General features: G+C 45.1%; 1 protein-coding gene across 7 annotated transcripts in view; it reads left to right on the top strand.

The window, feature by feature from the left end:
* FGFRL1 (fibroblast growth factor receptor like 1) overlaps positions 1-12026 on the top strand; it is a 167797-nt gene extending 155771 nt beyond the window's left edge. For all 7 annotated transcript variants that reach the window (XM_058837256.1, XM_058837257.1, XM_058837262.1 and 4 more), the window contains 3 exons: positions 1250-1534; positions 4610-4963; positions 7794-12026. In XM_058837256.1, the coding sequence (XP_058693239.1) occupies positions 1250-1534; positions 4610-4963; positions 7794-8203 (1049 nt within the window). In that variant the 3' untranslated portion in view covers positions 8204-12026. The remainder of the gene's footprint in view (positions 1-1249; positions 1535-4609; positions 4964-7793) is intronic.
* The last annotated feature ends 280 nt before the right edge of the window (positions 12027-12306 follow it).

Below are 12306 nucleotides of genomic sequence, written 5' to 3'. Positions count from 1 at the left end.
CCTCAGAGGGCACTGGCTGCCATTCCCCAGTGCTTGGAGATAGGAAGCTGCAGACCAGCCTCTTCCATTCAGGAAAGCTCCACTATAATGCACATCCCAGAGCTTCTGGCCCTCAGCCCTGGGCAGCAGGGATGGCTGTCAAATAGGGAGTTTCACTAGGCCATCCTGTAGCTGGCCAGGGAATCCCTAGAAGTGCTTAAAAAGCATGTAGATATGATCCTTAGGGACATGGTTTAGCTGTGGAGCTGGCAGTGTTGGAATAATCTCAGACGTCTTTTCTGACTTCCAACAGGATGGGCTTAGTTAGAATCGCCCCTGGACTGGCATTGTGTAGTTAAAGTAACCATTAAAAATCTGTTAATTCTTTTAAATTCTTCCTTAAATTTCAGACTTTGCCAGGTGAGGGCCTTGCATTTCTCTAAGTTTTTTGTCTCTGTTCTTAGAAATATTGGTGATTTCTTTGCTTAAACAAGATGACTGATTTAACCCACGCTTCTATCCGCCAACAGCTATTGCTTCAGAATTCCTCCCCAGTTTTGGGATGGACTGGCATGGGGTATCCTTTAATAACAAACTCATGGAATTTTATTTGGTCTTTTCATTCCTTTTTTTGCTTCCTTGGACCATTCAACATGAATGTTGTGTAAATTTGAGCTGAACTAATTGCATACATTTAAGTTTGGATCAATGTACAAAAGTCTGTCACACTTCTAAGACTTCCCTGTGTATTTAAAAGAGACTCTTCTTAAGTCCCAATAAAGTCACTGAGAACTAAGAGGCAAAATATCTTCAGGAAATGAAGCTTCATGTGACAAGCAAAAAATTGAGAAAATGGTCAGCGTGACAGGAATCTGAGTTTTTTCCTTTGGTCTTGGCTAAGGAGTTTGTGGAATATGGTAACAATTACCATGTGATTATGGGGCTGCATTTTGCCTTCAGCTGCAATAGCCTGATCTTGGTATTATTTTGTGAGATGGTCTGGTGCAATTGCCTTACAGACACAGAGATTCTGGGGCTGTGCTATGCAGAAAGTTCATGCAGTGGCCAGAGCAGTCCAGTAGAGCTTCAAATGCATTGGTCTGGGTGGTGAATCTGTTCTAAGGAAAACAGCTTGAGCTGGTCTGAGGGACAGTGATACATTGGTGTGTATGGGGCTGCCTCTCAAGCAAATCTGGCCATAAGATTTAACAAGATTCCTTCTTTGCTCATGTCCTGTGCTCACCACAGTCCATTCTGATGCCTTTTGCAGCCCGGCCCAGGTTCACTCAGCCTGCCAAGATGAGACGCAGGGTGATCGCCCGCCCCGTCGGCAGCTCCATCCGCCTCAAGTGCGTGGCCAGCGGCAACCCCAGGCCTGACATCACGTGGCTGAAGGACAACAAGCCCCTCACTCCCCAGGAGATCGGGGAGAATAAGAAGAAGAAGTGGACGTTGAACCTGAAGAACCTGAAGCCAGAGGACAGCGGGAAGTACACCTGCCGGGTGTTCAACAAAGTTGGAGAAATCAATGCAACATACAAAGTTGAAGTGATCCGTAAGTGCAGCTCTGGGAGGGAGAGCAGAGAGGGGCCTTTCAGAAGGGGACTGGCTCAGTCAACACAGTGTTGACTGAGCAACAAGTGTGCAGTGTTGATGGCTGGAAATGGAAATGGGGAATTACTAAATACATCAGAGAAAACATACATACAGAGAAAACATTGCTGAAACTCTAGAATGAGCCTGAAACCTGGGCAAGAGAGAGTAGTGAGAGGACAATTGAGGAGCTGAAATGAGGACAGGTACTTGGAAAACAATTGTCTCCACGGGCACCTGCATGGTTAAAGTCATACCCAATCCAGTCTTCTACAGGAGAGTCAATTCAAGGACAAACTGAGAACTAACAGAGAAAGCCCTTTCAAGTACCATGGTGGGGGGGAATATCTAGATAACCCAGATTAGCATGCCAGAATGGGTGAAAACAGTCAATTAAAATTTTAATCTAGAAGTTTCCCAAGGGAATTAGCAGAAATCCTATGATTAGAGTGACTAACCAGACAAGGCTTTAGGGCCAGATTCTAAAAAACGTTTGGCCATCTGAAGGTCCAGGCAGGTACAAATGAGTTACTAAAAAAAAGAAACCATAAAAACACCCACTAGGATGCTGTCTGTATCTTTAGATGCCTACATAGCTTTAAAGATTCAATCCTTAGAAGATGAGCTGTGGGGGATTACCCTGCATTGTGGTGAGGTAAATTGCTCTTCTTACTATCTAGCCGTTCTGATTCTTGCTCTCTAATCTTCTGTTTCCCCTATTATTGCTGAGGATAATTATGCTCAAATCCTTCCTAAGTTTACCAGAGAAGAGCTCTTTTTCTTAAATCATTGTGCTTTGCCTGTGACATCATCATAAGTTGTCATGGAAATGATTACAGAGTAGCCAACTCAAGAAAGAGGAGAAGATGAGCTGAGTGGAGGGAAGATTGAATAGCCCTCATTAATGAGGAGCAGGGGCATGGAGGGCTACTTCCAGCCACTTGGAAAGCATGTTGTTTGTCTGTGCATTTTAGCATAAGAAAGTTTATCCCAGTGTGAAAGATTGCTCTTAAAGGTAAAGATCTGTTCTCTGATAAGTCCTTTCTCTAGAATCACAGGAATTAAAAGCACATGTGGGAAGCTCTGTTGGGCTCTGAAGGCACAAACCTGCTGGACATCTGGGATTGATAAAGATGCAGCTGTGTGGAGACAGTAAAAACATGTGTTTACACTAAAACCAGGAGCAGAGGCAGGGAAATGAATCAAGGCCCATCCTAATGGCAGCTGTGGCATTTTCACTTCATCAAAACCAGACAGCACCAGGAACAAACCCCTTTCTGTGTCCCTGTTTATCTTGGTTTTTATCAACTTAAAGATGTATGTAACCTTTGTTTTCATTAGCTTTTGCTGGCTAGGAGTAAAAACAGTAACCAAAGCTGGAACCAGAGTCAAGGAGATAAGGGCATTAAGCAGTTTTCAGACATCTTTCTATTTTTAACATCATTCTGTGGAGCATTACAGGTTTTATTCAATTTCCTCCTTTTTTTCCCCCCTGAGCCTCTACTCCTAAGTCCTGCTTATCTGAATCTCAGTCTCCCCAGTTATGATTGCTGCTCACAGTCCCAAGGCAAAACCTACAGAGACTACTGTGGTATTTTTGTTTCCTAAGCACATTTTTAGAGCCCTCAATGTTGAACATATCCCGAGTTTTTTTAAGAGGGTCCATTGTTCCTCCCTCTCACTGCAAAGCCAGTGCTGGTGGGAGCTGTTTTGTTACATGCTCAGTCCAACAGTGTTTGCCATCAAAAGGAGTTGATGATTGCCAGCAGTTACCACCCACTGTGATACCATAATTTCTCCTATGCCTAAGATAGAGGTTTGCAGTACCTCCTTGTCTGGAAACTGTGACTGATTTATCTGATCCTAACACTAAAAACAAATCCAAACATTCCTCAGAATGAGGCATACATTTTTCCTTTCACTTTATGTGGTGTTGACACAACCTTAGACTTAGGATCATGCTGGAAAGGATGGTCTTGTGAACCTCTTCAGTTTGATTTCTTTTCCTTCCATCTTGTTTCCTACCTTGCCTGAGACTTGAGGCAAAAATAATTTGTGAGAAAGAAAAGATTTTGTTACTGGCTAGAAAAGCAAAGCCTTCTGAGCTCATCCTCCACCTTTTTTTTTTTTCCCCATAGTGAGTATGGTGATGATTATACCAAAGAAAGGAATGATAAAAGCAGGGAGGTGAGGATGAAGTGAAAATCTTCCTCATGGGTAGTGCCTGCGGTCTCAGTTCTTGCAGCAGTTGGTGACATGGCATGGGATTGCTCCCAGTACAGTTTGGTCCCCATGGACACCTGCAGGCCCAGCCTGAGAGGTGACAGGTATCTCCTGAAGGACTTTGAGACCAAAGATGAGAATATCCACAGCCTGCCATAGTCTGTGAAAGAAGGGGTCTTTTCCCACCTGATTTTGTCTGTCCACAGGGAACGTTTGAGAAGGCCAGAGGGAGAAAGAGTATGTCTCACCCCACCCCTCACTATCCCCAAACTGGGGGTAGCCAGCAGGTGTGGGTTCCTAACAGATAAGTATTTGTAAATACGAGGTTGTGTCTGAAAACACATAAAGGCTCTGTCTTACCTGTAAATTACAGCCTGCTGGTCACGGTAGTAAGTGACACATCACAGAACCACAGGTAGGAGACTTGCTCAGTGTGCAGAGGGATGAAGAAAATCTTCCAAAATATAAGGGCTCAGAGGGAAATAATTTTTTTTCTCCAGGTCTGATACAGGTAGAAAAGGAAGTTCCTTGTTATAATCAGGAAGTTTCAGGTTGAGCATGAGAACAGACTTGTTAAAGACTCAGACAATGGAGGAGTTGTTTGGAGAGCATCTACCATTGGAGGTTTTGGCAGAGGCTGGAAAAATGTGTATCAGGAGAAGTTTGCAAAAATCTCAGCCTGCCTTGGTGCAGGGAATTGGACTAGACTATGATTTTGCATCCCTCCTACACCTTTTCCCTATGCTTCTGCAATTGCAAGTTACAGAGGTTGGCAAACACCTTTTCCCATGGATCTCCCTGTGTTTCTGTGCAGAGAGGACGAGGTCCAAGCCCATCCTGACAGGGACACACCCCGTCAACACCACGGTGGACTACGGTGGGACCACATCCTTCCAGTGCAAAGTGCGCAGCGACGTCAAACCCGTCATCCAGTGGCTGAAGAGGGTGGAGTACGGCACAGAGAGCAAGTACAACTCCACCATCGATGTGGGGGGACAGAAGTTTGTCGTGCTGCCCACGGGGGAGGTCTGGTCCCGCCCAGATGGGTCCTACCTGAACAAACTGATGATTACTCGAGCCAAGGAGGAGGATGCAGGGATGTACATTTGCCTCGGGGCAAACACCATGGGCTACAGCTTCCGGAGTGCTTTTCTCACAGTCCTGCCAGGTGAGCTGTGACATTTTTCCCCCTCTGTTATCAGTCCTCTGTGTCATGGTATTTATTAATTCCACTACTGCTGCCCACTGTTCCCCTGGCCCTCTGTGATGCTGTGCTGATTTAGGATAGCCCAGTTCTGGTAAGAGTGAATGGGGGACAAAATCAGCCCTGATTTAAGCCAGTCCCTGCTGAAATCCTGTTGATGATATTTCCTTTTCTCCCTTTGTGGGGAATAACCACAGAATCATAGATTGGGTAAGGTTGGAAGGGACCAAAGTGGGTCATCTGGTCCAACCTCCGTGCTCAGAGTTAATCCAGAGCACATGGTACAGGACTGTGTCAGGATGGTTCTGGAATATCTCCAGTGAGGGGGACTCCACACCCTCTCTGGGCAATCTGTTCAGTGCTCAGTCACTGCACAGTAAAGAAGCTCTTCCTCACGTTCAGGTGGAACTTCTTGGGCAGCAGTTTCTGCCCTTTCTTTGTGTCCTGTTGCCCAACATCATGGAGCAGAGCCTGGTCCATGCTCTGACACCTCCCTGCAGATACTCACAGACATTGTTGAGGTGCCTCTCAGTCATCCAGGTGACATAAATTGAATTATCTGCTCCTGCTTGAAAAAGGAGCAAGCTGGGAAAACATACTGCAGTTGCAGAATCACTAAACCACAGTCACAGGGTGCAGGATGGGAAAGGGGAACTGAATAGCAGCACAGTTTGCAACCTCATTCCCTGGAATTCCTCCGTTCTTTTGCCCTTATTTATAATGCTTTTGCTGGTAAAAGGAAACAATGATACAGGCCTGTAAAATGAGAGAAGAATAAAAACTGTCTGGGTCACAAGGAAATTAAATGAATAAGTGTGAAAACCAGAATGATTAGTTAAATTTTTATCCAGTGATCCCCTGGGGCTTCTGTACCAAACTCACAGCTGCTGCCTTCCCTCCCCAGTCCTCAGAGCTGGTGGCCACATCCAACTGAGACTCTATCATTTGTTTTGAGACACACCATCTTGGCCTGGTCTACTGCTCCTTTGTCTTCAGACTATGCAGTTCTACCCTGATAAAACATTTTGGAGTTAGGACTACACTAACTGAAAGGCCTGTAAATACCAAGGAAGAAGCAGCATGGGTGGGATATAACTCAAAGCCTCTGGGAGTTTCTGACCTGTGAGGGTCTGATCCAGCTCCCACTGAAATCAGGGAGAGACTTTCCATGGATTTCAATGGGACTGTAGTGAGGCCTCATGCTGGACCCAGAGCCTGCAGGGCTGTTGATATTGGCAGTGATGGAGAAGGAGATCCCAGCTTGCACTAAGATGCAAAAATGTGGTTGTAAAGCCATGAGTTAAAAAAGACCATTTTGCTTTTAAGTCTACCAGATTTGACATTGACAGCTCTGAGGAACACAGATGAATATCAAAACACTTTCTTTTCAGCCCAGCATAGGATTTCTGCCAACCAGCATGAAGACTTCTGTTTTCATGGTCAGCTGATGGATCAGTTCTCTGATCATGTCATGTTTTTATCAGGGGGCTGGACCAGACTCGCCTTCCAGCCTAAATTATTCTGTAATTTCCAGTGTTGGTGAATCAAAATTTCGTCTACTAAGGTCAAAGTATAGGTCCTTGTAACTTCAAAGAGACCACATGGTATATATTTAACATTTCAAACTACCCATGGGATTATTTGTCAAGGAGGGAAAAAGACATTAGTGTCTTAAAGAAGTTTAGTTTGAAAGTTAAGTGATACATGTTTGAATATAACATATTGAATGGTTAAGATAGCCTGTGGTTTTTGATGTTTTCTGGGTGTCTCCCTGCAAGCTGAATTCTGTGCCTGGGTACGTTTCAAGGCATTGGATTTTCCAGCTGGAAGCTATGTAGACAAGGATTTTCATAGCTAGAATCCTACCCCAGGACTCCTTTTGGGTCTATAAATCAGCAGATCAGGCTGAGAAACGAGTGCCTGTCCAGGGATAGCCACTGACTGCCAACTGCAGAGAGATAAAGGAGAAGGTAGTTGTGAAAGAAGTCTAAAGCATCGTGTCTCCTCTAGCAGCTGAATTTACTGCCCTTGAGAAACCAGCAGCAGCTCCAAAGAGACTGGTAGAGATAGAGCCCATTTGGTGTAGGAAGCTGAGGACACACTTCAATGCTGAATGAATTTTCATTTCTCTGTGGCTTGGGAACCAAGGAGGGGCCACCAGCTCAACTACATTTTTCCCATCCTTCAGCCTTCCTCCCAACCACACAAAAAAGTCAAGACAATGCCTCCAAAACCCCACATTCATTCTCCCTGCCATGGTATTGCTGGGTATCTCCTGGATTGCTAGGCAGGATTACTAGAGAGTGTCTGGAGCCCTTGCAGGCAGAGCTACACCTGGCACAGGTGGGTGGGCAGCGTGCTGTGGCTCTGTGCAACCTGACTGTGCTTCCTGGGCTGCTGACAATGAGGCTTTACTGATGTGTCCTGTGTTGTGTCCTCCAGTCTGGGCAGCAAAGCCCACTCTGTCATAGTGAGAGTGTTAGGAAGCTCTCTCAGGCTGGCTCTATGTGTCTTGTATCCATTAAAGCTTGGATAAGAGAGTTATAAAATCCCCCAAAGACTCCCCTCCTGACCCCTAAACCAGAGAAAATGAGTTGCTTGTCCTTCCAGGAGCACCAAAAAGCAAAGCAGTTACCAAACATCATGTGTTAGCTTGATTTCTCCCTTGTTACTTGGTCTGGCAGGGTTGCCAGACAGCCTGTGCAGCAGCCAGCCCGAGTGTGACATCTGTTTTGAATCCGCTCTGCCTGCGTTTAATTAACTCTTTCTGTCTCTCCCCTGCCACCATGCCCAGATCCCAAGCCTCCCAGCGCACCTGTGCCCCCGTCCTCGGCCAGCAGCCTGCCCTGGCCCGTGATCATCGGCATTCCCGCCGGAGCCGTCTTCATCTTCGGGACGATCCTGCTGTGGCTGTGCCAGTCCAAGAAGAAGCCCTGCTCCCCTCCAGCCGCTGCCCCCGTGCACCGGCCGCCGCCCCGCGACAGGATCTGCGTCTCCCAGCTCCCCGACAAAGACTGCATCTCCTCCATAAACTACGAGGAGTACATGGCCCAGCAGCAGCATTTACTGTCCCAGGGGCCCGCCCTGGCCCCTGCCATGGCCTCCAAAATGTACCCAAAGATTTACACGGACATCCACACCCACACCCACTCGCACGTGGAGGGCAAAGTGCACCAGCACCAGCACATCCAGTACCAGTGCTAAGGCTTGGCCCCGTGTACAGCGGCTCCTTTGGGCTTTTCCTCGTGGTACCTCAGCAGAGACTGCTCCAGGTCAGCTCGCACTGCCAGCAACAGGCAAAGCAGACAGAAAAAGTTATATATGTAATTTTAAATATATATATACATATATATATAATTGTATATGCGTGTGTGTGTATGTGTGTATATATATATGTGTATATATCTATATCTATCTATATAAATATATATATAATAGAGAAAGACAGAGAGAGAAGAGATTTTTTTTTTTTTTTAATTATTGCAATCAGGATGTAGCCGAGGAATAATGAAGGAACTCCAATTCACAGCAGAGAGGCAGCTGTCGCCAGCAGCAGAGCCTTCCTGGATATTTTAATCAAAGTGGCAGCAAGTGAGATGGGACACAGGGATGTGAACCACCACCTCCTTCCTTGTGTTACTGAAAGGAGCAGGTAGAGCAAGAGGTGTGTGTGGTACTTTTCTGGATGGGCCTGGATTCCTGCTGGGCATCTCTTGTTTTGGAGGGAAGCCCCCAGACCTGTCCTGCTCTGAGGGACTCCAGCTCTAACGTACCTGAGGTTTAGTGCCAAAGCACCAGAGGATGTAACCCATTCATCTCTTCCAGGGAAAGAAAATAACACAAGAGGGTCTGGGAAAACCAATTCTGTTCACAAGGGGAAATGCCACGTGCTTCTCAGCCGTGGTCAGCACAGTCAGCTCACCAAGCTGGTTGGTTCCGTTTCTGCAAGGTAAAGGCATCTTGTTTCCCGTGGGATGTTCTGCAGATCAGCTCCGCTCCCCTGGTCCTAGGACTCAGTGCCACTGCCAGGAAAAAGGAAAGAAGGAAAGAGGAACATTGTACAGAACACCTTTATATTTATATTTAAGAAATAATAATAATAATAATAATAATAATAATTGAACTGCTGATGGTGAAGAAAGCAAAACACACTGTCCTTCTCTGATGGCTTAGAGTGACAAGCTACTGGATTTTCTGCATCAATGCAAAATACATGAAAGCATTAGAAAAAATAGTAAGAAGCAAAGAGAATGAAATAATCTTGTAGGAAAAAATTGCATTTGAGAAATATCCACCTAGGTTGTGTGTGGTTGTCCCCTCCCCTCAGATATTGCTTCACAAGTGATAAAAGATTGCAGTTCAAACAGCAGTTAAAACAGAAAGAAGAGAAAATAAATAAGGACCATATTAAATACCTATATGGACTGGGAATGAATCCAATTGCAAAATATAAAACGTTTGTAATTCTATATAGAGTTTAAACAGAAGTCATGTATATTTAATTTATTTTGTTAAACAAGAAAAAAAATGTATGATATTTTCCTCAAAACAGGCATTTCTATATGTATTTTTGATCAAAGAAAATAAAGATTTTTTTTTTTTTTTCAGGTTCTGTAGATGCCATGCTCAGAACACACTTGATATAGCTTGTGACCAACTGTGCTTCTCCTAACCTGGAGGCCACCTGTCTCTGTGCCTTTTCACACTAGCCAGGTGTCATCTCCTGTCAGCTCAGGTGCTGCTGGTGCCATCCTGTCCATCAGAAACTGACCTTTTCCACTGTCCAAATTCTGACTGTCAGGATCTGCAGATCACTTCTGATGGACCCCAGCCATCCTCAGTAGCAGAGTTCTTGTCTCACAGGGAAAGCTGTTTCACTATGCATTTCTGGGGGGGTGGGGGGAGGATGATTCATTAGTTTTTTAAGCCCAGTCCTGCAGTGGCTTGTTGGTCTGGGTTTTTTTTTGTTTGGTTGGTTACTTTTTTTAAGAAAATTTTGTAAATCGAAGCATAATAATTTGTGAGGCTATAAAAGTAACTTGGGCCTCAGGGTGCTTGGAAGGGAAATCATGAAATGCAGGTGAAACACTTCATTTGTAACTGTAGCTGCTTTAGGAGCCAGTGGAGGGTGAGCTGGGCACAATGAGGAGAGAACACAGGAGCTGCTCCCCATCAGGGAGCTTGAACCTTCCTTCTGCTTCACACCACAGAGAGGCTCTTCAGGGGCCAGAATTTTCTTTGGGGAAGGCAGATTCAGCAATGATGCAACTGTTCTTTTCATTTAGAGTTTGGTGGTTTACAAACAAAAGAAAAAAAAGAAAAGAAAATTTGAGAGATGCTAATTTTTAAGTTTGGAATTACTTCCTTCTCAAGCCTCTTCTATGAAAGAGATCCTCACCAAACCAGCTGCTCCATTTAAAAGTGAAACACTTTATTTAATCTGAAACAAAGCTGTGCTTTAGGCTTTGCTTTTCTCTTTCTGGAGGTATTTGCTCTGTGTTGACCCGCAGTGATTTTTTTCTGGTGGTTTGTTTGAATCACCAGCAAACCAAACAGTTCCCTGTTTGCTCAGCCGTGGTGCTGCGAGATGGGGCCCCGATTCAGTGAAACACGTCAGCTCCTGCTTTCTTCACCAATACATTCTGCTCCAAAAAGTCCCTTTCTTGCCTTAGGAGTAGGTTATCCATGTAATAACCCCTAGAGGAAGACCATCCCTCCTGATGGTCCTTCTGTAGAGGTTGTAATAAAGCAACCCACTGATAACTAGTGTTTTTCAGCAGGAGGGTTCAACACAAATTTATGAAATCCCTAAAATTCAGATTAAGGATATCTTTATACCATCCTCGCAGCTTCAGGGAGAGCTGAGAGGAGCTTAAGTGTGAGCACTGATATAAGGCATGATTTAGGCAGGAGTTCTTGATGTCTGTAGTATACAGAGTCATTTCATTAAAAATTAAGTAAATAAAAAAGGCTCTATACACTCAGGACACTTTTATTTCAAGGAAGCAGTAAGTGCATGTTTCCATGAGAGATACTAAAGCCTGGATCTCATCTCTTGTGCCTGTGGGAAGCTACTTAATACACTGCAGTGTGTCCCAAATTCCTGCACATTCCAGCAGCATTAGGGGCATGGCAAAGGGCAGGATTCCCCTGTAAGCCCATGGCCCTTCTCTGCCCTCTGGGCCGGTGTTTAGTGAGGTGACACTTCAGACCCACGCCCTGTGAGCAGTACTGACACCCACACCAGGGGTGAGCACTGGCTTTGTGGGGTTCACCCTAAGCAAACCCTGAGAGATTCTCTAATGACACCAGTTCCAGTGGCAGTTCTGTCTCTGAGCCTCAGAGAGAGGGTTAGAGGGTTAAGGGACACACTCCTGCATTTCCCATACAGCACAGAATTCCAGGCTGTGCCTCGGCTCTCCACCAGTGCCTTCTGCCCTTTGTGACCCATCTCTGTAGGGCTGTATCATGCAGGCAAAAACCTCACATTTTGTCAGATGGCTCGAGTGGAAGGCATGGCTTCTTCCTGCCCTTGAAAGCTCCTGAATCAAAAGATAAATCTCTAGTGCTGCTGACAGAGCTCTCCAAAGGCAAATGTTGCATTAAACTACCCAGCCTGGACAATGCATCAGCCCAGGGCAGCGGCAGCTCTCGGCTGTGTCACTGAGAATGCAGCTCTGGCTTTGGATGCACCATGAGAGATGCTATAAAGATCTTGATTTGCAGAAAGCATGGGGATTTCATCCTGCCTTGGGTATCTGCTCCACCCTGACTGCCAAAAATGGTGTGCAATTTCCCCCCATGGAAATACCATCACATGCCCTGTTTAGGAGGGGCTGTGTTTTTTGTCTGGGCCTTGTGCTGATTTGCTCTGCCTGGGTGGATGTCACATTTTTATTTTTCCTTCACACGGTATCTCCAAGACCTTTTCTGAGTCACTCTGCATGCCGTTGAATTTTAGGGCTTGATTGTGCCTTGCATATATTGAAAAGTCTTCCGTAGTTTAAATAAATCCAACCAGGTCATACTTGTGTATGAATATGTTTTTTATTCAATGGGAAAAGATTTGGATGCATCTTCATTCCTAAATAGAGGGTGTTCAAAGAAAACCATTGTCTCGTTTGTGGTGATTGACCCTGTGTTGAACACAGATTTTTTTATTTTCTATACCTATGCATACAGGCATATGGATGTACATGCCAGGCTGTGATACAGAAGGCAGTTGTACTTGTAAAACCATGGAGCTTCAAAGATCAAAGGAATTTTAGGCCTAAAACTCACTATCTTTGTTAATTTTATTTGCATTA

Source organism: Poecile atricapillus, chromosome 4 (assembly GCF_030490865.1).
Source record: "Poecile atricapillus isolate bPoeAtr1 chromosome 4, bPoeAtr1.hap1, whole genome shotgun sequence".
NCBI classification, from domain to species: domain Eukaryota; kingdom Metazoa; phylum Chordata; class Aves; order Passeriformes; family Paridae; genus Poecile; species Poecile atricapillus.
The sequence above is the reverse complement of the archived record's forward strand: the minus strand, read 5'-3'. Positions and strand labels throughout refer to the sequence as shown.